This window comes from Callithrix jacchus, chromosome 11 (assembly GCF_049354715.1).
Source record: "Callithrix jacchus isolate 240 chromosome 11, calJac240_pri, whole genome shotgun sequence".
NCBI lineage: Eukaryota > Metazoa > Chordata > Mammalia > Primates > Cebidae > Callithrix > Callithrix jacchus.
This window is the reverse complement of record NC_133512.1, coordinates 90,681,993-90,703,062: the sequence shown is the minus strand read 5'-3', so window position 1 is coordinate 90,703,062 and position 21,070 is coordinate 90,681,993. Positions and strand designations below refer to the sequence as shown.

Genomic DNA, 21,070 nt, shown 5'->3' with positions numbered 1-21,070 from the left:
ACAGAGAGAGAGGCCACGCGCAGACACAGAGAGAGAGGCCATGTGCAGATGGGCAGAGACAGAGTGGTGCAGACACACAGAGAGAGGCCACACGCAGACAGGTAGAGATGTAGCAGTGCAGACACAGAGAGAGGCCACGCGCAGACAGGCAGAGATGGAGTGGTGCAGACACAGAGAGGCCACGTGCAGACGGGCAGAGACGGAGCGGTGCAGACAGACAGAGAGGCCCCACGCAGACAGGCAGAGATGGAGTGGCACAGCCACCCATGCCACACCCCAATGGCTGGTGGCCACAGATGCTGTGGGGGCCGTGAGGGATCTTCCCCCGCAGGCTTTGAAGAGTGTGACTCTCCTCACACCTGGATCTCAGTCTTCCAACCTCCAGAACTGCGAGAGGACACCCTCCTCCTGTTTTAAAACAACCAGTTTGTGGCACCATGTTACGTCAGCCCTAGCCACAGAGGCACCCTGCGCAAGCTCACTCTCCCCTTCACCCATCGAATCACCCACAGGTGTGGAACAACGGCCACATGACCTACGCTTCAAACAACATCGATGGAGAGGAACACAGGGCATCTGTACTCTAGGTCCTTTTTGAGTGCTAAGTATTTAATCAGCAAATGAATAAAAAAAAGCCAAATAACCCAACTAAAAATGGGCAAGGGATGTGAACAAACCTTTCTCCATAGAAGACGGACACATGGCCAGCAGGTATGTGAAAAGGGGCTGGACGTCCTCGGCCGTCAGGGAAATGCCAATCAGACCACAGCGCCCTGCACCTTGCACCTGCTGGGATGCCTGCCCCCGAAACGAGGATGACGGCCAGTGCCGGTGAGGATGTGGAGGAGAGGGATGCTCACACACCACAGTGGCAACGTGAGCTGGGGCTGCCATTACAGAAGACAGCGTGGAGAGCCTGAAAAAATGACCTGGAGCCACGTACGATCCCGCAGTCCCACTTCGGGGTGTAGACAAGGAAGAAGTAAAATCAGCGTGCGGAAGGGACGCCTGCACCCCTTTGTCTACGGCAGAACTATTCACAACCAGCAAGATTCGGAGCCACCCACGTCCACCAATGGCTAATGGGTAAGAAAATGTGGCACACACACAACGAAATAGCATTCAGCTTTCAAGAATGAAATCTGTCATTTGTGACAAGGCTGCTCAACCTGGAGGACAGAACACTAAAGGAAATAAACTGGACGCAGAAGGACACGCACCCCATGATCTCACTCACATGTGGGACCTAAAAAGGAAGACCTCAGGAACAGAGAAGAAGGGGGCTCTCAGGGGCTGCGGGCGGAGTGGGGAGCCACTGATCCAAAGGTAGAAAGAAATGTTCAGTTATAGGACGGATGAGTTCTGGAGACCCGGGATTCGGCGTGGCGACTGCAGTTAGAAAGAGTGTTGGGCACGGAGATTTGCCAAGAGGGCAGACGTCCGGCGTCCTCACCACACACAGAGACATGGTAAAGACGCGGGAGACACACAGTCATGAGCTTGACCGTGGTCACCATTCACGTCTGTGTGTGTCAAAACATCAGGTTGTACCCCTTAAATATATATGATTAAAAACAACGCATCTGGGCCCGGTGGCTCACACCTCTGTTCCCAGCACTTTGGGATGCCGAGGCAGGAGAATTGCTTGAGGTCAGGGGTTTGAGACCAGCCTGGCCAACGTGGCAAAACCTTGTTTCTACTAAAAATACAAAATTAGCTGGGTGTGGTGGTGGAAAGCCTGTAATCCCAGCTACTCGGGATGCTGAGGCAGATCTGCTTGTACCTGGGCGGCAAAGGTTGCAGTGAGCCGAGATCGCGCCACTACACTCCAGCCTGAGTGTCATAGTGAGACTCTGTCTCAGATACTCTCACACACACACACACACACACACACACATTAAAAAAAAAACTCTTTTGAAGCCCCACTAAGACCTGATTGCAGGGAAGATGATCAATCTGAAAGTGAAACATTAGAGCTGAATGTGGTGGTGTGCACCTATACAGTCCCAGTGGCTTGGGAAGCTGAGGTGGGTGGGAGGATCATTTCAGCCCAGGAGTTTAGGACCAGCCTGGGCAACATAGTGAGATCCCATCTCTGAAAAACAAAACAAGAAGGCAAAACCAAAACAAAAAAATTGAAATGGTGAAACACCAGGCCATTTTCTTCAACTCCCGACCTCAGGTGATCTGCCCGCCTTGGCCTCCAAAGTGCTTGGAGGCCACCACGACAGGCCAACACCAGGTCATTTTCTCTGAAAACACCCTTGGGTCCCTTCAGGAGGAAAGCTTCTCCTCCTTCTTAGATCTTTTGTGATGCATCCCTTTCTGCCTGTGTTAGTCTTGTCTTTGTTCTTATGTCTTTCCTTGACCGGACTGCCATCTCTAAAGACTCCATCCTCGTCCAGTTAGCTTTCCTACCCTGTCCTCCATGGCATCTAACCGATGTTTCATTGAAAACAACTCACATTTCTAAGAGGCCGTTTGGATATTTACGTAAAAAAGTAACTGAAGGAAAATGTTTCAAAGGTCTGCATGGCAGAAGTCCTCCAGGACTTGCTTACATGTACAGACAAGTGTTTCGTTTCAAAAAAGCCAAGCGTAGAAACCACATCCCGCTGCAGTGGCTGCCACGAAGACGCTTCCTCCAGAGTAGGTGCGGGGCCCGTGCAGTCCGGCTGCACAGCTCATTTCTGTTGTGAATGGCCTCTCGTAGGCTGAACAAAGGTTGAGCCTTGTCAGGAAGATGCCGCTGGATTTAAAAGGATGAGGAGGCAATTAATGGGAAAACATGCTTTTCACTCCTGAGAAGCTCACCAACGCCCAGAAGTTAAATTGTGTGGTCTGAAACGGATTAAAGAAGAAACAGTGTGTGTGACATCTTTTGCAGTGGAAAACTTCAACCCTGCTCTCACCCTGCCTGGAGGACAGTCCTAAGAAATAAAGCTTCGGCTGGGCACGGGGGCTCAAGCCTGTAATCCCAGCACTTTGGGAGGCCAAGGTGGGAGGATCATGTGAGGTCAAGAGATCGAGACCATCCTGGCCAACACGGTGAAACTGTGTGCTGGCACGCACCTGCAATCCCAGCTACTCAGGAAGCTGAGGCAGGAGAATCGCTTGAACAAGGGAGGCGGAGGTTGCAGTGAGCTGAGATCACACCACTGCACTCCAGCCTGGCAGCAGAGCCAGACTCCATCTAAAAAAAATAATAAAGAAATGAAATTTCAGTCGTGGCTCTGGTGCCGTGAGTGAGTCATGGGCTCCGGGCCACGCGGCGCGCCTTTGGACATGGCAACATAACCCAAAGTGGGGTGACGAAGCCTTTGTGATTCTGTCCATGCCCAACTCATTGTGCATCTATCTGGCTTTTTTTTTTTTTTTTAGTAAACCAATCTGTCAGTGTAGGATTCCTTTAGGGATGACGTGGTGAGGTGACATAGCCCCCACACACACGTCAGCAGTGTTGACAGAAAGGCTGCCATGGGAGCAGCGGGAGGACCCCCCACGCACTGTCAGATCGACTCCTGTGCCCCCATCCCAGGGCTGAGGAGCAGCCGCAGCAACCTCTGGAAGCTTCTACTGGCAGTATTTCTGCCCAGGAGGAAGAGCAAACTCTGAATGAGAAGGACGTGACACTCCCGTGAAGTCAGGTCCGTGCTCTCTGGCAAAGACTCACAGCCGACCTGTGAGCAAACAGACCCTGTGTGGGGTGCGGTGGCTGCCCTGCCGCGGAGGGGTTCCCACGGTGGGAATGCACTCCCACACGTGGACTTCCTCTCCACCCAGCCTTTGTGTGACCCTGTAGGTGCCTCTGTGATCAGGCATTGCACCCGCACAGGAAGTCACCGGCGCAGGTGTCAGCCGACACCGAGACTCACTGTGGCCTCCGCCTGTGCTCATGTTCCCAGTTAAACACATGCTTGGTCTCCTTCGGGGGAGCTGCTGGACTAGGTGGCCTTTTCCAGATCAGGACCTGAGACAAATGCTTCACATTCAGTTGTAAAGCAAGAGAGGAAGAAAACGGGGAGAAGAGAGGAGCAGGGAGGGAGGAGCTGGGCGGAGGCTGGGGAACCATCACGCACAGAGGAGCAGCAGAGCCTGCTGGGAGCTGTAAGAACCCGTCAGGAAGGAAACTCAGGACCCGTCCTCCTACTAGAGTCCCACTTTAAATCCCGCACGTGTGTGGCGAGAGACCGATTGGCCATCTTTGCGCTGCCCCAAGCGGAACCATGGACAAACTTCGAGTCACAGGTTTCAAACCCCAACTGTAGATAACGTGATGTGAGAAACAGTTTCTTTCACTTTGAAAGGTGTGTGAATTTATGAATAGAAAAAAATCCAGCAAGACCAGACATTTGAAACATAACAGTGTCCTGGAAAATTGAGGGCATGTGTTGAAGCACCCATCAATCATGGAAATGAAAATCAAGGTTTTCCTAAGAAATTAACTAAGAATTAACACAATTCTTATGTTTCCCTTTAACTAAGTAACGCGCCTTAAAATCAACCCGACTGTGAGGCAGCGGGTTCTGAAGTCACTTCCTCTGCCAACCTCCCAGGTCTCACACCACTGGAGTCAGTGAGTGGGAGATGATCCCTCTCCATCAGTCACCGTCCGGGGTGAACAGGATGATGACCAGGCCTGAGTCTTCACCCAACTAGGGAGCCACAAGGACTGGGGGACATTCTAGTGCTCTGGGAGCCACTTAAGGTAACCACGGACCTAGAGCAGACACTGTGGCCCCTAGCTGCACTTGTCTGGTGAGAAAAGAGAGGCTGCTGGACGCCAGGTCTGTCTTGGACACTCAGGGCTCTTGCTGCTGGATACCGGGTCTGTCCTGGACACTCAGGGCCCCCGCTGCTGGAGGCTGGGTCTGTCCTGGACACTCAGAGCTCTTGCTGCTGGACACCGGGTCTGTCCTGGACACTCAGGGCTTTTGCTGCTGGATGCCGGGTCTGTCCTGGACACTCAGGGCCCCCGGTGCTGGATGCTGGGTCTGTTCTGGGCACTCAGGGCCCCCAGTGCTGGATGCCAGGTCTGTCCTGGACACTCAGGGCTCCCGTTGCTGGAGGCCAGGTCTGTCCTGGACACTTAGGGCCCCTGTTGCTGGACACCGGTTCTGTCCTGGACACTCAGTGGCCCTCTGCTGGACGCCAGGTCTGTCCTGGACACTCAGGGCTCTTGCTGCTGGACGCCGGGTCTGTCCTGGACACTTAGGGCCCCTGTTGCTGGACACCGGTTCTGTCCTGGATACTCAGTGGCCCCCTGCTGGATGCCAGGTCTGTCCTGGATACTCAGGGCTCTTGCTGCTGGACGCCGGGTCTGTCCTGGACACTTAGGGCCCCTGTTGCTGGACACCGGTTCTGTCCTGGACACTCAGTGGCCCCCTGCTGGATGCCAGGTCTGTCCTGGATACTCAGGGCTCTTGCTGCTGGACGCTGGCTCTGTCCTGGACACTTAGGGCCTCTGTTGCTGGAGGCTGGGTCTGTCCTGCACACTCAGTGCTCCGCTGCTGGAGGCTAGTCCATCTTGGACACTTAGGGCCCTGCTGCCCACATGCCAAGGGAAGCTGAAAATGGCTGTGAGTTGCTGGGGGCTGTGAACCAGCTCAGGCTGAGGAGATACCATCTTTGGAGGATTTAAACGTTTTTAAAAATTAGGTGGTGTGGGACCATCACTGAGTCCAGGCCGGGGTCATCTCTGGATGCTCTGAGGTTTGGTTGTTGGTGGTGCTGATGGCAATGCCTACAGTGGTCATCCTGGGCTGATCAAGAAAGATGCCCAGAGACAGTGCATGGTGCAGAGTCCAGGCCTGCCGTTTTCCCAACTGCCCCTGCCTGGACCAGTGCAGTTGCTGACACATCAGACAGGCAGATACACAGACAGACAGGCAGGCAGGCAGGCAGACAGGCAGACAAGATAGGCAGGCAGATACAGACAGACAGACAGGTAGGCAGAGAGGCAGGTAGACAGACAGGCAGACAAGACAGGCAGACAGGCAGGCAGATAGGCAGACAGGCAGATAGGCAAACAAGATAGGTAGACAGGCAGGCAGACAAGACAGGCAGATAGACAGGCAGATAGACAGACAGGCAGACAGGCAGATAGGCAAGCAAGATAGGCAGACAGGCAGACAGACAGGCAGGCAGACACAGATAGACAGGTAGGCAGAGAGATAGGCAGGTAGACAGGCAGGCAGACAGGCAAACAAGATAGGCAGATAGACAGGCAGACAGGCAGATAGGCAAACAAGATAGGCAGACAGGCAGACAAGACAGGCAGATAGACAGACAGACAGGCAGACAGGCAGACAAGACAGGCAGACAGGCAGGCAGACACAGACAGGCAGGCAGGTAGGCAGAGAGACAGACAGGTAGGCAGACAAGTAGACAAGACAGGCAGACAGACAGACGAGCCACTGGTGCCTGTGGTGGGCACCTCTGCCTGGTGCCACTCAGCTCTCAACTATCATTCTTCTGCATTTTGGCATTGCCACCAGTGGCTAGCAAGCCGTTTGGAAAGAAACACCTTTAAATTCTTTAGGTCTTCCGCAGTTCCAAGTTCAGGTTTTTTTTAACCATCATAAGAACTATGATCGACAGATGCCAAATAATGGAAGGCTGTGACCACGTCAAGCCCACCCGTTTGGAAATGAGAAAACGTATCCCTCAGCGGAGGCTTCATCACAGAACACTTCAGAAAGCAGAAGCCAGAAATTGATAGTGCACCTTTTTCTTGGTAAAATGTTGATGGGTAACAAGAGTCTCACACTTCTGATGCCAGTGGGACACCTGCTGACTTCGGCGAGTGCTTTGCAAGCTCCCTGGGGGTCGGGGAGCTGCTTCGTGTCTATTCTGTCTTGAAAGGTAGTCTGTTGGTCAGACAGGTGAGGCAAGGCGAGACGCTCGAGTCTTCTGCTTGGCTGAGCCTCCCAGGTGGGGAACCAGTTCCCACGGTGGCTGCCCAGTGCCAGGGCTCCAGGGACCTGACCTTCCAACGTCATGTCTGCAGCCACCCACTCTGCACCTGATCCTGACAGGCCACGCTGCCTACATTTCTGGCTTAGAAACAACTGTTGTGTCTCTGTCTCCCGGGCACAGCCAGTGCTTGGAGGTGACACACAGAGGCGACCTCTGCAAGAAGAGCACATAATTCTGCAGCTCTTTCTAAAAGAAGGCAAGGAGGGGTGGCTTGTGGCTGACTTGCCTTGGTTGAAGTGAGCCACGTGGTACAGGGTGTGGTGGAAGGTGACGAGCCGCAGGGAGGTGGTCGCTGCCTGCTCCCTTCCCCTGCCTCCCCAGCAGTCCTGACCCTCCAGCTACAGTCCTGCCTGCAGGGGCTTCTCTGTGACGGCATCCTGTGCACACAGGACATGGCTGGCTGGCCTGGGGATGCTGTGTGCCCCGTTCCTGAGAAGCAGCAGACCTCGCTTCCCTATGGGGAGGTCCCAGGACCCGGAGAAAGCGTCCCTTTATCTCCAGTGTCTGAGGAGTCTGACTTTCACCTATTCTGTGCCTTGAGACTAAGCACAAGTGTATTTTTGTAAACAATGCCTGCTCGGGAAATGCCAGTGTCACTGCAGCTGGATCTTTCTCTTGTCTGTTTACGGAGACGTGTTCGTGAATGACGCCTGCCCCATCACGGTGCCTTCTTCACTGGTAGGGAGCATGTATGGCAGAGACACCCCGGTGCTCCCCCTGTCTGGGTCTCGAATAGGCTCCCCCAGCCATGTGGACCTGGCTGGGTCCTTAGGCTCTCTGGACCACAGCTTCATCCTGGGTAGAACTGGGCTTGCTCTGTAGATGTCTATGTTAACTGTAGGGCAATAGCCATCGCATAGGATTTACCATTTGTGAGTGTAGAGTGCAGCGGCAGTAAGGGCCTTCCACCGCTGTGGAACGTCACCTTCTTTACGCTCCTCAGAGCACTTTCATCCTCCCAGATGGAAACTGTGGCCCCACCAAGCCCACAGTCCCCTCCCTGAGCCCCCGGCCACTGCCCTTCTACTTTCTGTCTCTATGACTCTGACATCTCTGAGACCACAGGTAGGTGGAATGAGGGGCTTGCAATAGCCTCACGGCAGGGTCGGCAGCTCGGCCAAATGAGGTCCCATAGGGAGGGTGCCTGCCCTGGGTGTGGCACCAAAGAGTTCAATAAATGTGGCTTCCTTTCTTCCCAGCCCGCTTTCCTGACGCCAGCCTGCACTTGGATGTCCCCCTCCGCACGGGTGTGCATCTATCTTTCACTCAACGTGGCTCCATTTGACAGGTGGGAGGCGTCTTTGCAGATTAAAATAGACCTAGAGAAAGGCTCTCTGACAGTACCCAGGGCCGCGGGGACCGAGGAGTGGACAAGGGGCACTCCCTTCTCCTGTCGCCTTCGTTCTGGATATCCAGCCTCCCCAGGCTGCGTGTGGACAGCAACAGACGCTCAGCGCCTCGGGGTGTCAAAGACTGGGTACGAGGCGTTAGGCTCCTTATTTAGAAGCATTGAACAAAAGAGCAAAACCTCACAAAGCCAGACTCATGTTCCTAATTTTAAATTTATTAAAATATGATGAACCCTCCTTGAGATCTAAAGAACAGCCTTAGGATTGTTTAGACAAAGTGCTGTATACCACACAGCCCAGACGCCAGCCGAGGCCAAGTTCCTGCGTGACGTCTGGGCTGACGGTGGCACGTGGATGGAAGAGGTAGCTTGTGGGTGGCGCTCTGTGGGGAGGACGGCTTTTCCCACGTCTTCCCCAAACCGGTTCTTCTTCTGCACCTCCGGTATTTCCTGCGGTGATTTTCAAAACTCTCACCCTGCTGGCTGTTTCCACCAAACTCTCTGGCTTATTTTTCTTTTGTGTTTTGAATGTCAGCACCCTTTTCGAATTTATGATCCCAGGATGAAGACCATATTCCAGATGCGATCCCACAATGACCAGCAGAGAGGAGAGTGAAAATGTTTCTTTCTAACGTCTTGATCTGACTTCAGACAATGTAGCACAAGATTGTACCAGGCTTACAAAGCTTTTTCTTTCCATTCTTCCTTTAAAATTATTCCACACGTATAAAAATAAAAAGTATTTTTTTTTTTTTTGAGACGGAGTTTCACTCTTGTTACCCAGGCTGGAGTGCAATGGCGTGATCTCGGCTCACCGCAACCTCCGCCTCCTGGGTTCAAGCAATTCTCCTGCCTCAGCCTCCCGAGTAGCTGGGATTACAGGCACGTACCACCATGCCCAGCTAATTTTTTGTATTTTTAGTAGAGACGGGGTTTCACCATGTTGACCAGGATGGTCTCGATCTCTTGACCTCGTGATCCACCCGCCTCTGCCTCCCAAAGTGCTGGGATTACAGGCTTGAGCCACCGCACCCGGTCCATAAAAAGTATTTCTATGACAAAATGACACCCTCACCCCAAAATGGGTGTTCTTTCCGTAAGGTGTGCTTTATTCGTGGTCCAGGCTACTGCTCACTAGTGACACTGCCTTCTGAACTGTAACGCAGACTTCCACAGGCCCCTCTGAGAGGGTGTAAGGACCAGGAACTCAGCTGAATGGCTTGGAGGGCAGGCAAGGATTAATTTGAGGCACGTTTTCCTTTAGGTAATGAATTCGTTTTTAGGAATTTCTTGATGTAAGTCAAAGATTTGGAAATCAAAGTCTTGAAATGCATCCAGTGTACGTATAGAGCTGGTTTAGTGCAGGAAAGTGCCGGTGTGTGGTGAGGGGCGACCCTCTGTGGATCCCCTAAACATTCTGGGCTTTGCTCACGCAGACAGAGGCGCTGTGGGCCCTGCGGGAGGGAGAGGTGTGGGGAGGTGCCGGGAGGCCCCCTGGGAGGGGGAGGTGCAGGGAGGTGCCGGAAGTTAGGCTGATGGGGCCTTGTGGCGCTGTGCTGGGGCGTTGAGATTCTGGTAACTCTCAACACTGAGAGGCGGGCACACTTGGAGTGGCCTCCATGCCCCGGGCTCCCTGAGGGGACTTCCCCGAGCTCCTCTTCCAGCCTCCTCCTTTCTGGACCCCTGGGCCCCCATGCAGCATTTCTTGCTGAAGACCTAGCGGCTCTCCTGGCTCCTCTGCTTCTCCTCCTCTGCCTCCCAGCCTCCCAGTGACCTCTGAAAGGACTCCTGCCATGGCCCTTGACTCATCATCAGGTCATGTGGGTGCCAGGGAGCTGCTTGGAAAGGGTCTTTCTTCGTAGCCATTGTGCCGGGTAGAATAATGCACCCCCAAATCTGTGTCCACCTGGAACCCAGGAATGTGTCTTATGTGGAAACAGGGTCTTTGCAGGTGTGGTCAAGTTACAGTGAGGTCACACAGGCCAGGACAAGCTCCAAGTCCTTCCAAGAGGAGGGAAATTTGGACCCCGACACAGATCCATGGTGGGGAAAGGCTGCGTGACAGGGATTGGAGATGCGGGGGGTGCTTCTGCCCCCGAGGAGCGCAGGGGCCTGGGGCAGACACGGCTGTCTTTCCCATCACGGCCTTTCTCACTTAACCCCACCTCACTCTCATGCTTTCTTCCTGGAGTTCGCTAATTACTGACAGAAAAGAAACACCTGTGGACCCACCCCGAGGAGGAGCCTCAGACCAGCACTCAACAGCCAGAGATAACAGGAAGGGGCTTTGGGACCATAACCTTCGCTCTGTGTCCGGATCCTTGGTTGGCATCAGGGAAAGGTCCAGACGGGGGTTTCAGGAGGAGACGCTCACTCCCCCTCAGCCTGCTGACGTCGTCACCACCAACTTCACGTTTCACATCCAGCTTTGTCCTTCAAAACGCACGCTACCGTGGGCTTAACAAAGTGCTGCCTTCCATGGGAGGTTTCAAAGACCGGTGTTGCTTCCTCTGCCTGTATTCTGCTAAGCTAGAGAGGGCAGAGAGCACCTTAACTTTGAATAAGATGAAAGAACATGTATCTGGGGGCATTCCATGCCACACATACATAAGCATGTTTGGGTAACGGGTTGAGGTGGATGAAAACTCGGTGGTCTTGGGACTCCGTGGGTATTCCCTGCCCACCCTCCAATTCCGAACACTCTGTCCCTTTCCCTGGGAAGCCGGGGTGAGTATGCGCAGCAGGGGGCATCTCTGGGTGGGCCCTGGGGCTCCGTTGTACTGATAGTGCTGGGATGGATGGGTCCACGCTTCTGGAAGGCAGGTGTGTGCCAGGCAAGGAAGAGCTTCCTCCCACGAAACTGTCCTGAAATGATCACCCCAGGGTGCTGTCTTCCCTGGGACAGTCTCCCGCTGTGATGAGGAGGGACCCAAGTGCCCCAGGGTGCCAGGACCAAGAGCCCCCAAACCCATCCAAGCACCACAGCTTTGCTGTGCCATGCTGGGATTACAAGCTTCAACAAGGGTACACAGAGACGCAGGTTAGTTTTGTTTTTTCTTCAACAGCGTGAAGACACAGGCGGACAGAAAGCGCAGGTCATTCCAACGCGTTTCAAACCCTGGCTTCATCCAAGCAGTCTTGGGCAAGTGATGCCCTCTCTCCAATATCCACGTGCCTTGCCCATAAAATGGGATGATGGCACCCGAGGATTCAAATGCTCACAATACAAGGGCGCTCAGAGGCCCCAGAAAACCCCGGTCTGTTCCTGACTTTGCAGAGACTGTTCTTGAGGGCGGAGGGAGGAGGCTCTCCTTCCTGTAGCCGGAGTATGGGAGGCTGATGGGAAAGCTGAGAAAGGGAGGTAAAGGGAATCGGAAGAGCCTGGAGCAGAAGGGAATCTGCTGACTCTGATGAGCGGCTGCGTGAGGAACGTCTCACCTTGGGGCTGCCCGGGTGCCCACGCTGTGGGTCATCAGGAGGCTGCAGCCTGGTGCCGGCGTCACAGCTGTGACAGGCCCCTCCCTGCCTGGATTCCGCCTTGTGGGTGACGCGTCACATCCCACCTTTGTCCCAGCTCAACTCCTAGGAGTCTTTCCTGCCAGGCTCGGGGATGGCTTGGGTGCCCAATGTGCAGCTGGCACCTGTTGCTGAAGACACGCCTGTGAGCCTGTGGCAACTCCCGGCCACGTTCCAGAGCCCATTCGTGCTCAGCTTTGTCATGTGCCTGGTGAGGGAGGGACCCAGGGGCGGCCACGTGACAAAGCCCATTCGTGTTCAGCTTTCTCATGTGGCTGGCCAGCAGGGGAAGACTCCACCTGCCCTCTGCGTGTTGCTCTATTTGCTGATGTCCACGTCAGCCCCACATCTGTGCCACCATCTGTGTGACCTGGGCTTTTGCCTCTTGGAGAAGCAGTGCCCGGCCTTTAGATGCACTACAGGGACTCCAGGAGAGGGTGATAAACCACACGGGAGCGCCCGCAGTGAGCATGGTGAGACGGACGCCATGGACAACAGGCACATTTCAGTAGCGTGTAATACCGTGAACACTGATTTCATCCTTGCTACTTTATGACATGCAAAGTAATGATCCTGAGAGCATTAGATCTCTCAAAGGGAATTTGTTCATACTCAGGTTTTGGAAAACAAAAGATTGACAATAAGAGATATGAACAGACCCAAATTCCGACATAAGCGACATTTGATGGACGTTTGTAAGTGAGTTTGATTGGCTTTATCAAATTCAAGATGCAATTCACGACCAATTTATTGAGATCTTCTTTTCAGAAAGAGAGATTTTAATTTAAAAAAGTTTACCTGCCAAAAGTCGGCCACGGTGGCAGGCAGCGGTCCCTGGGTGGCGATGTACACGGGGTTCCTCGGGTCATGATCCATCTGTGGAGACAAGAGCAGTGCGGTCGGGGTTAGGCGGGAGGTAGGAAGCCCAGAGGCAGAGCCCAGGCTCAGGACGAGGGGAGGGTGGCAACACACCACCTGCCCATCACTGATTCCAATGAGCGCCCAGCAAAGGTGGGGACCCAGCCGTCCTGAGCCTCCAGCTGGGCCACCGCGTTTGAGGTGCTCTCCTTACACCCGAGGCTGAGGTTCTAAGGGCAGCATCAACAGAAATGAAAACCAGCAGCCCAAGGAGACCAGGCAGCCGTCGTCAGCCTGCTCAGCAGGTGCGGCCCCATGACACAGGTAAGCTTCCTGGCCACAGAGCCCACCCATGTGTTCAGGAGAACGAGCCTGGAGCCACAGGCCTGGCTGCGGTGAGGCTGAGCCCAAGCTTTCAGCGGAGAGTGCGAACGCGGTTGCTCCAGGCTGCACGGACAAACACGCCAGCGTCCTGGGAGAGTGAGCAGCCGCTTCCCTGCTGGAGTTAACACGTGTGTGTGGGGGCTTGTTTTTGTGTATCCTGGGAAGGGGGCACGGGCAGAGCCGGTTGGCTGGCCTGGGCCTTGGTCTGTGGTGGAGCCGGGGCGGCAGCTCCTCCGGGTCACGGCTTCCTGTCCTGTTTCCCCAGCAGGCGGGGACGGGAAACGGCGCAAGTATGGGCTCTCTGGCTCCCCAGCTTGTCTGAACGCATCCTGCTAGCTCCAACGGGAGAACTTTGGCTTAGAAAACCATAATTACTACATTTATTTCAAAGATTAACCACAGAGAAAAAGGACATGAGGACAAAGCCTTGAGAGGCAAGCGGGATTTGAGCACGTGGCTGAAGGGTGTCAGATGCAGGCCAACCCCAGGCCACACTGCAAAGGACACAAAGATACCAGGTCACCACTGTCATCCCCAGGCACTCACCAGCTCCTCCCCACACCTCCCAGGAGCACCGGCAGAGACCGAACCCTGGAGAGCCGGAGGCTGTGTGGGGGGAGTCCTCTCACTTCGGGAGGCAGCTGCGTGTGCACTGACACACACACTCCTGGTGTGGGGGAGTCCTCTCACCTCAGGGGGCAGCTGTGTGTGCACTGACACACACACTCCTGGTGTGAGGGAGTCCTCTCACCTCGGGAGGCAGCTGCGTGTGCACTGACACACACACTCCTGGTGTGAGGGAGTCCTCTCACCTCGGGAGGCAGCTGCGTGTGCACTGACACACACACTCCTGGTGTGGGGGAGTCCTCTCACCTCAGGGAGGCAGCTGCGTGTGCACTGACACACACACTCCTGGTGTGGGGAGTCCTCTAATCTCGGGGAGGCAGCTGCGTGTGCACTGACACACACACTCCTGGTGTGGGGGAGTCCTCTCACCTCGGGGAGGCAGCTGCGTGTGCACTGACACACACACTCCTGCTGTGGGGGAGTCCTCTCACCTCGGGGAGGCAGCTGCGTGTGCACTGACACACATTCCTGGTGTGGGGGAGTCCTCTCACCTCGGGGAGGCAGCTGCATGTGCACTGACACACACACTCCTGGTGTGGGGAGTCCTCTAATCTCGGGGAGGCAGCTGCGTGTGCACTGACACACACTCCTGGTGTGGGGGAGTCCTCTCACCTCGGGGAGGCAGCTGCGTGTGCACTGACACACACACTCCTGGTGTGGGGAGTCCTCTAATCTCGGGGAGGCAGCTGTGTGTGCACTGACACACACTCCTGGTGTGGGGGAGTCCTCTCACCTCGGGGAGGCAGCTGCGTGTGCACTGACACACACACTCCTGGTGTGGGGAGTCCTCTAATCTCGGGGAGGCAGCTGTGTGTGCACTGACACACACTCCTGGTGTGGGGGAGTCCTCTCACCTCGGGGAGGCAGCTGCGTGTGCACTGACACACACACTCCTGGTGTGGGGAGTCCTCTAATCTCGGGGAGGCAGCTGTGTGTGCACTGACACACACTCCTGGTGTGGGGGAGTCCTCTCACCTCGGGGAGGCAGCTGCGTGTGCACTGACACACACACTCCTGGTGTGGGGAGTCCTCTAATCTCGGGGAGGCAGCTGTGTGTGCACTGACACACACTCCTGGTGTGGGGGAGTCCTCTCACCTCGGGGAGGCAGCTGCGTGTGCACTGACACACACAGTCCGTTCTCCTTTTGTGTGTAGGACTAGAACTCTTGCTATCAGGGTTTGATTTGAGGTTTACAGTGCTCTGGATTTGAAGGTAATTATTAAGAATACATTTCTCAACACAGTGAAAAGCGAGCAAGTTTTAACCCTATGTGATTTTAAGCCAACACATGAGGACATCCGTGGTGGCCCCGGTGTCACCTTCAGTGCTGCTGCATTTGGGAAGCTGACGTGAGGCACGTTTTCTTTCACAGAGACCCAGAGCGGCCATGTGCAGCCACCACCAGCATCAGAGATGACGGCTGTCAGCACAAAAGAAGGCACCGAATGCACCTTATAATTATGTTCGCACAAAAGAGGGGCGCGCATAAAGGAGCAGATGTAAGTCATTCTCACAGTGCAACATGGTGACGCTAGCTAGGGGCTGGGGAAGGCAGGGAGAAAAGCTTTCTGTGCGTCTGATTTAGTGACTCGTAATTAAAACTGGACCTTGTTTTGAAATTCACCACAACACACACAATACAGGTAAAATCACGTTACTGTCACTGAAAGCCCCAATTAGAATGTTTCAGTAGAAAAACGCTTAGCAGAAATAAGGAGTTTTGATTTTTTGAAATATGCATTTGTTGGGGGTGACAGCTATTTACAGAGACCCCTGTGTCTTCCTTGCAAATAGTAATGCACAAAAAGGAAAACTCCACCTCCTTCTTAAATGTGCCTTTTTATTTTTCCCAGAGCAATTTCTACAGCAACACGTTTTAAAATTGTCAGCGTGTTTAAACCAGCACATCTAGTTGCTTTCAAAATGAGAACTAGGTGATTGAAAGTAAAATTCTGCATGGGGTTGCAGGAGAGTAGCTGAGGTGACTGTTGTGTTAGGTCTGAGTTGCTGAGGCGTCCTAAAGTCCACACACCCATCACCTGCTCCCACGCCCAGGACAGGAGCAAATACAGCCAGGGTGCTGGGAGGGGAGGCTGAATAGGAAGTGTGGGCTGTGCAGACTCAGTGGGGACCGGCCTCACCTCCCTCCCGTCTGCCTGCCGTTCTGTGGGGGCCACTGGGATGGCGGGAACAGCACGACGATCCACATGGTGACATGAGTCATCAGTTTAAGAATAATTCAGGAGACAATCATTTCATTCCAGGCACATTCTGTTGAACAGAAGATAATTCTGGGTGGAAGCATTCTGCACAAGCAGCAACCACCAAGGCCATAAGTGGCTTCTCGTGGTTTCACACAGCCTTCGAGGAAAAGTCAAGGAAATACTTAAGTAACCAAACAGAGATTTTATTCCATTTAAGCTTTTCAGGCAGGAAAAGTGTCTTTGGAGGAAATCAAGTGAGCTTCCAGCAACGCTGCTTTTTCCAGCAAGGGCGTCTGCCTGACAACGTGACATGGCGGTGTGTGTCCCGCCGTCTTTCCTGCCCAGAGGGCCACGCAGCACCTGCTCCGGCTTCCTCCCATCTTCATTCCTCATCTTCGCCTTCTACTGGTTACTTTCCACTTCACCGTGATACACTTTTTATCTGTAGGAGCGTTCCGTTCGTGACACGGACTGCCTGACTGTGGAAATGATCTGTTACCGTCTCTGGGCCTCAGTCTCACTAGATGTAGGTGGGTGTGGTCAGGGAGTGAGGAGCTTGGGTGATGCAGTTTCTAAGTGTCCTTTAGCTCTGGATTGCAGTGCACGTGTGTGTACAGACTCATCTGTGCAAATGTGTGTGTCCGAGTGTTGGTGGTCATCCTGAAGATGCAGTTTCTAAGTGTCCTTTAGCTCTGGATTGCAGTGCACGTGTGTGTACAGACTCATCTGTGCGAATGTGTGCGTCCGAGTGTTGGTGGTCATCCTGAAGCTGTCGGTGAAAATCTGTCAGTTTATCAGGTGAACACCAAGCTGCTGGGTGGTCTGCGGCCTGTGAACACGCATCTGTGAGGTCCTCAGTGAACCACGGGCGCTGCTTCCTCGGCGCAGAGCTGCCGTGCCCTCCAGCAGCGTGCGGCCCAGAGCCTGAACAGTGATTCGCAGGCATTCCTGAGCACTTTCTCCCAGACGGGGCCTTCCACAGCAACACCCACCCACAGAGCCCGGTACCAATGAGAATCCAGTGTGACTCATTCCAAGTGACTTCATGAAAATCGATGGGCAGAAGGCAAGTTCCATGAACAGTGTCATTCTGTTTTTACCCTTTTTTTGAGACACAGTCTCACTCTGTCACCCGGGCTGGAGTGCAGTGGTGCGATCTCAGCTCACTGAAACCTCTGCCTCCTGGGTTCAAGCGATTCTTCTGCCTCAGCCTCCCAAGTGGCTGAGATTATGGGAGTGCACCACTACACTCAGCTAATTTTTGTATTTTTAGTAGAGACACGGTTTTACCATGTTGGCCAGGCTGGTCTCGAACTCCTGACCTCGGGTGATCAGCCTGCCTCGGCCTCCCAAAGTGTTGGGATTACAGATGTGAGCCAATGCACTTGACCTACTTTTTAAAAATAAAAATGAAACCCATTTATCTGTGTTGACTGTATCATGCCTTGGTTGGCCGATTCTTTGGAAGATGTCAGTCACATGAACCAGGAGACTAATGGGTGTTTCCCTCCGCGTCTCTCAATACCTGTGTAAAGATGGCCTCGTGGGGCCCCTTATGCTACTGGAGGATAATTACTAAGCAGGTTTCTTTAGAAACTCTAATCTGCATGAAGAACTTAGCCATAATTTCCCCAGTATTCCAAACAAAGCTCATTTTAAAAATGAAGCCCTCAGCACGTGAGGACTGTTGGACTCAGTTCTGCAGTGCCAGCAGCCTCAACAATGGCGGAGGCCACCCACCGCTGGGCAGGTGAAGGGAGAGCCAGTTTCTGCTCCCAAAGCAGCCCTGGCCTCTGACAGCTGTGACCCAAACGTCTCAGGAGGATCTGGCCAGCTTTGGGGAAGGGATGGGGATCGCGTCTTTACTCTGAAATCTTACACAAAGAGGAAGTACACTCAGCTGTAGGTATTTCTACCTGCCCGCCTCTCCAGCTGCCTTTCCTAACATTTAAATGCATTCTGAACTGAAACTCTAAATGATGTTTTTTTCTCCCTTAATAGACAGCGAAATCTGGTGTTAGGTGTCATCCAGCATTCCGGAGTTGTCCTGGTGACAAAGCTGGCTGCCGCCCGAATGCCATTCCTCAGCTCGGTAATAACCAGGCTGTTTTAAATGTAGCTCATGGTTTCTCTCTCAGACACCCTCCGAGGGACAGCAGAACTCCCATTGACTTTCATGATCTCTGATTTAAAAGCAAAGATTGCACATTATTTACTGCTGGATGGCTTCCCTGAAATTTAATGAGGACTAAGTACGAATATGACAGATGCGATTATCGTGGTTTTATCCTGGGCAGCCAGGGCCTCCCCTTCCTGTAACTGTCGGCCTTTCATTCACCTGCTGCTGGGAAGGTCATTAGCATCGTACCTTCAGCTGTTTATAAAGAGGATGCACCAACAATTTCTTCTGCTTCATTCTTAACAACCCAAATTTGGGGGAAAAAAAAAAAAAAAAGAATTGTGGTATGAAATACAGGAAAGATGTAAAAGTTACCATAAAATGACTTCTCCTGCCCAGCCGCACCTTCTGACCCAACTTCTTGCCCAGTAAGGCCTGGAAAGGGAATTGCGTGAACGTGCAGGAATCCATCCCTCCGACACACCCGCCCTCTGGGTCCCACAGGAGCATAAAAGCCGTTGACTGGTTCCAGCTTGACATAGTTGCTGCGCTGGGTGCTGCTGCCCACACTGTGGCTTGGCCGTGGCCTGGAATAGCCCAGACAGCTGCGAGTTGGAACCCATCAGGTGGGGGAGAGCTGGGCACAGCCGCACTGCTCCACTCCCCTCTTTAGATGTGTGAATCATGGCTTTATTCCTCATCTGGCCCCGTCAAATGGTTCATCTCGGGGAAAAGGGGCCTCAACGTGACTCTTCTCTTCCTTCTGACAGTCTGTGTTGTCAGCCCTGCCACATGCAGTACAGGAATGGAATCCAGGCACGATGCACAGCCGGCTCTATCAGAGGCTGGCACGTCGGTGAGGCCTGGGTTTGATGTTTTTGAGTTAGAATTGATGACAGAAAAATGCTACATGAAGCACATCTTATTAAGGACGATGAATGAGGATCTTTGAAACTCAGACTGAACCCAACTTGGGATTCCACCTCTGTTGGAAATAAGGAAGCGATTCCTTCTTAAGAATGAACACATCACAGAAGCCTGGGCTCAGGTGGTGTAGACTGCGTGCACTAGAGCAGCTCTTCACTTTGAATCCACTCTTTCAGAGCCGAATCTGCTCATGTGTGGGCTGCGAGGTGCCGGGAAACCAGGCTGGCTCAGGCATGTGGGTGTCTTCCCAGCTTTGCTCCCAGCTGTGCGGAGATGGCAGAGCCAAGCGCTGGGCGCCCTCCGCCATCCACCATCCGTGGCCGTGGCCCACAGGCAGTTGGGCCAATACTTTCATCCAAAGCTCCCTATGGACGATGAGTAAAGACACGTCGGACACCACAGGGTGTGATTTGGGCCTCGCTCACCTGCCCCGTCTCCCCCAGCCCTAGAACAGCCTCGCATCCTGCAGGCACCATATTTGATTAAAGGCAAATTTGGAATTTTAGTGAGATGTCCTCATGCTTCCCTGAAGTCCAGAATTGAGAAGAGCTGTTTAAAGGGAGAAACACAACAACCAGCATCGGCCATAAATCTGCAGAGACCTGGCCTGCCCACCACTGGTTTAAATGCCACTTGCCGCGTCTCTAAAGCCCCCGGATGGACAGTGTCCCATTCCACCCCCGCCACCTGCCCCTGTTACTGCTCATCTGAACAGCCAGTCTGAGCGTCCCCAGCATGTGGCTTTAGCCCTCTCCATGCTCATTTCTCTCCCTTCTCTTCTCACCCCGGGAGGACTGTAAGCCTCCCATTCAGCCCTGTGTCCCCCCATGGGTCACAACAGGGAGGGGGGATGCCCAGAGTTGAAAAGGGTGACAGCCATGTCAGGAGTGGGCTGAGAGTTGCCCCCTGGGAAGTGAGGGGCCACAGGCCACAGGGACTCACACCTCATGGTGCAGAAGAAGCTGCCACACCCATCCCCAGCAACAGAGGACAGGTGGATCCCCACTGCACCAGCGTTCATCCCGGGGGGAGGAACAGCCAGCAAACAGTCCCTTTCTTAAGAAGTAGGTTCCCACTCACTGGAAAAACTTTAGGAAAAGAAACCTTCAATTCGGGACCTGCCTCCATGCCACTGACTGTTATAAAAAGGGTGGGCGGGCCCTGGTGTGCCATGCCTGTGAATATACATGGAACGTGGAGCTCCAGGGAAGCGGAAGGCATCCACCGTGGACCTCCCCCGAAAGCCACGGCTTCCAGTCAGGAAACGGTCAGTCACCATCGCTGGGTGTTCCACAAGTCATGGGACCCACTGCCCAGTGTGAGCCGGGACGCACACTGCTCACAGACAGCCCCTCGGGTGAAGGAGTGGGAGAGTGGCCGGATCCCAGTGGGCAGAGCAGGGAGTGGCCAGAACCCAGTGGGTAGAGAGGGCCATCCACTGCAGAGACCCTGAGCCAGGTGGGGACTCGATTTCCCTGCGAACCTTCCTGTGTGATTGGCCGCGTCCGTGCCCCCGAGGGAGAGCCCGGAGCCCCTGACCCCAGGGGAGGGCCGGTGATACACTTACGATGGGGCTGGCGTTGATGTAGTCGGAGTGGCTGTGGCTGTTCTCCGCCTTCAGCAGGACCCGGGAGTGGTCATCTGCAAGGACACAGCACAGGGGTCAGAGAAACGTTGGCCCACTCAGCAGCATGGGACCCCTGCCCAGCCTTCAGGGTCTACCTGTCCAACAATGTGGGACCCCCACCTGGCCTCCAGGGCCCACCACCCAGCAGTATGAGACCCCCAACCAGCCTCCCCACCTGTCCAGCAATGTGGGACCCCCGGACAGCCTCCCCACCTGCCCAGCAATGTGGGACCCCCCTGGCCAGCCTCCCCACCTATCCAGCAATGTGAGACCACCGACCAGCCTCCCCACCTGTCCAGCAATGTGGGACCCCTGGGCAGCCTCCCCACCTGCCCAGCAATGTGGGACCCCCTGACCAGCCTCCCCACCTGCCCAGCAGAATGAGACCCCTGGACAGCCTCCCCACCTGCCCAGCAATGTGGGACCCCCCCGACCAGCCTCCCCACTGTCCAGCAACATGAGACCCCCGACCAGCCTCCCC

The 21,070-nt window shown here is 54.2% G+C and overlaps 1 protein-coding gene across 16 annotated transcripts in view; it reads right to left on the bottom strand.

Annotated features, from left to right (window-relative positions):
* The window catches only part of PTPRN2 (protein tyrosine phosphatase receptor type N2), a 1,018,236-nt gene that overhangs the window by 44,518 nt on the left and 952,648 nt on the right, over nt 1-21,070 (bottom strand). For all 16 annotated transcript variants that reach the window (XM_078343304.1, XM_078343314.1, XM_078343301.1 and 13 more), the window contains 2 exons: nt 20,530-20,603; nt 12,641-12,718 (listed from right to left, as the gene is read on the bottom strand). In XM_078343304.1, coding sequence (XP_078199430.1) covers nt 12,641-12,718; nt 20,530-20,603 — 152 coding nt within the window. The remainder of the gene's footprint in view (nt 1-12,640; nt 12,719-20,529; nt 20,604-21,070) is intronic.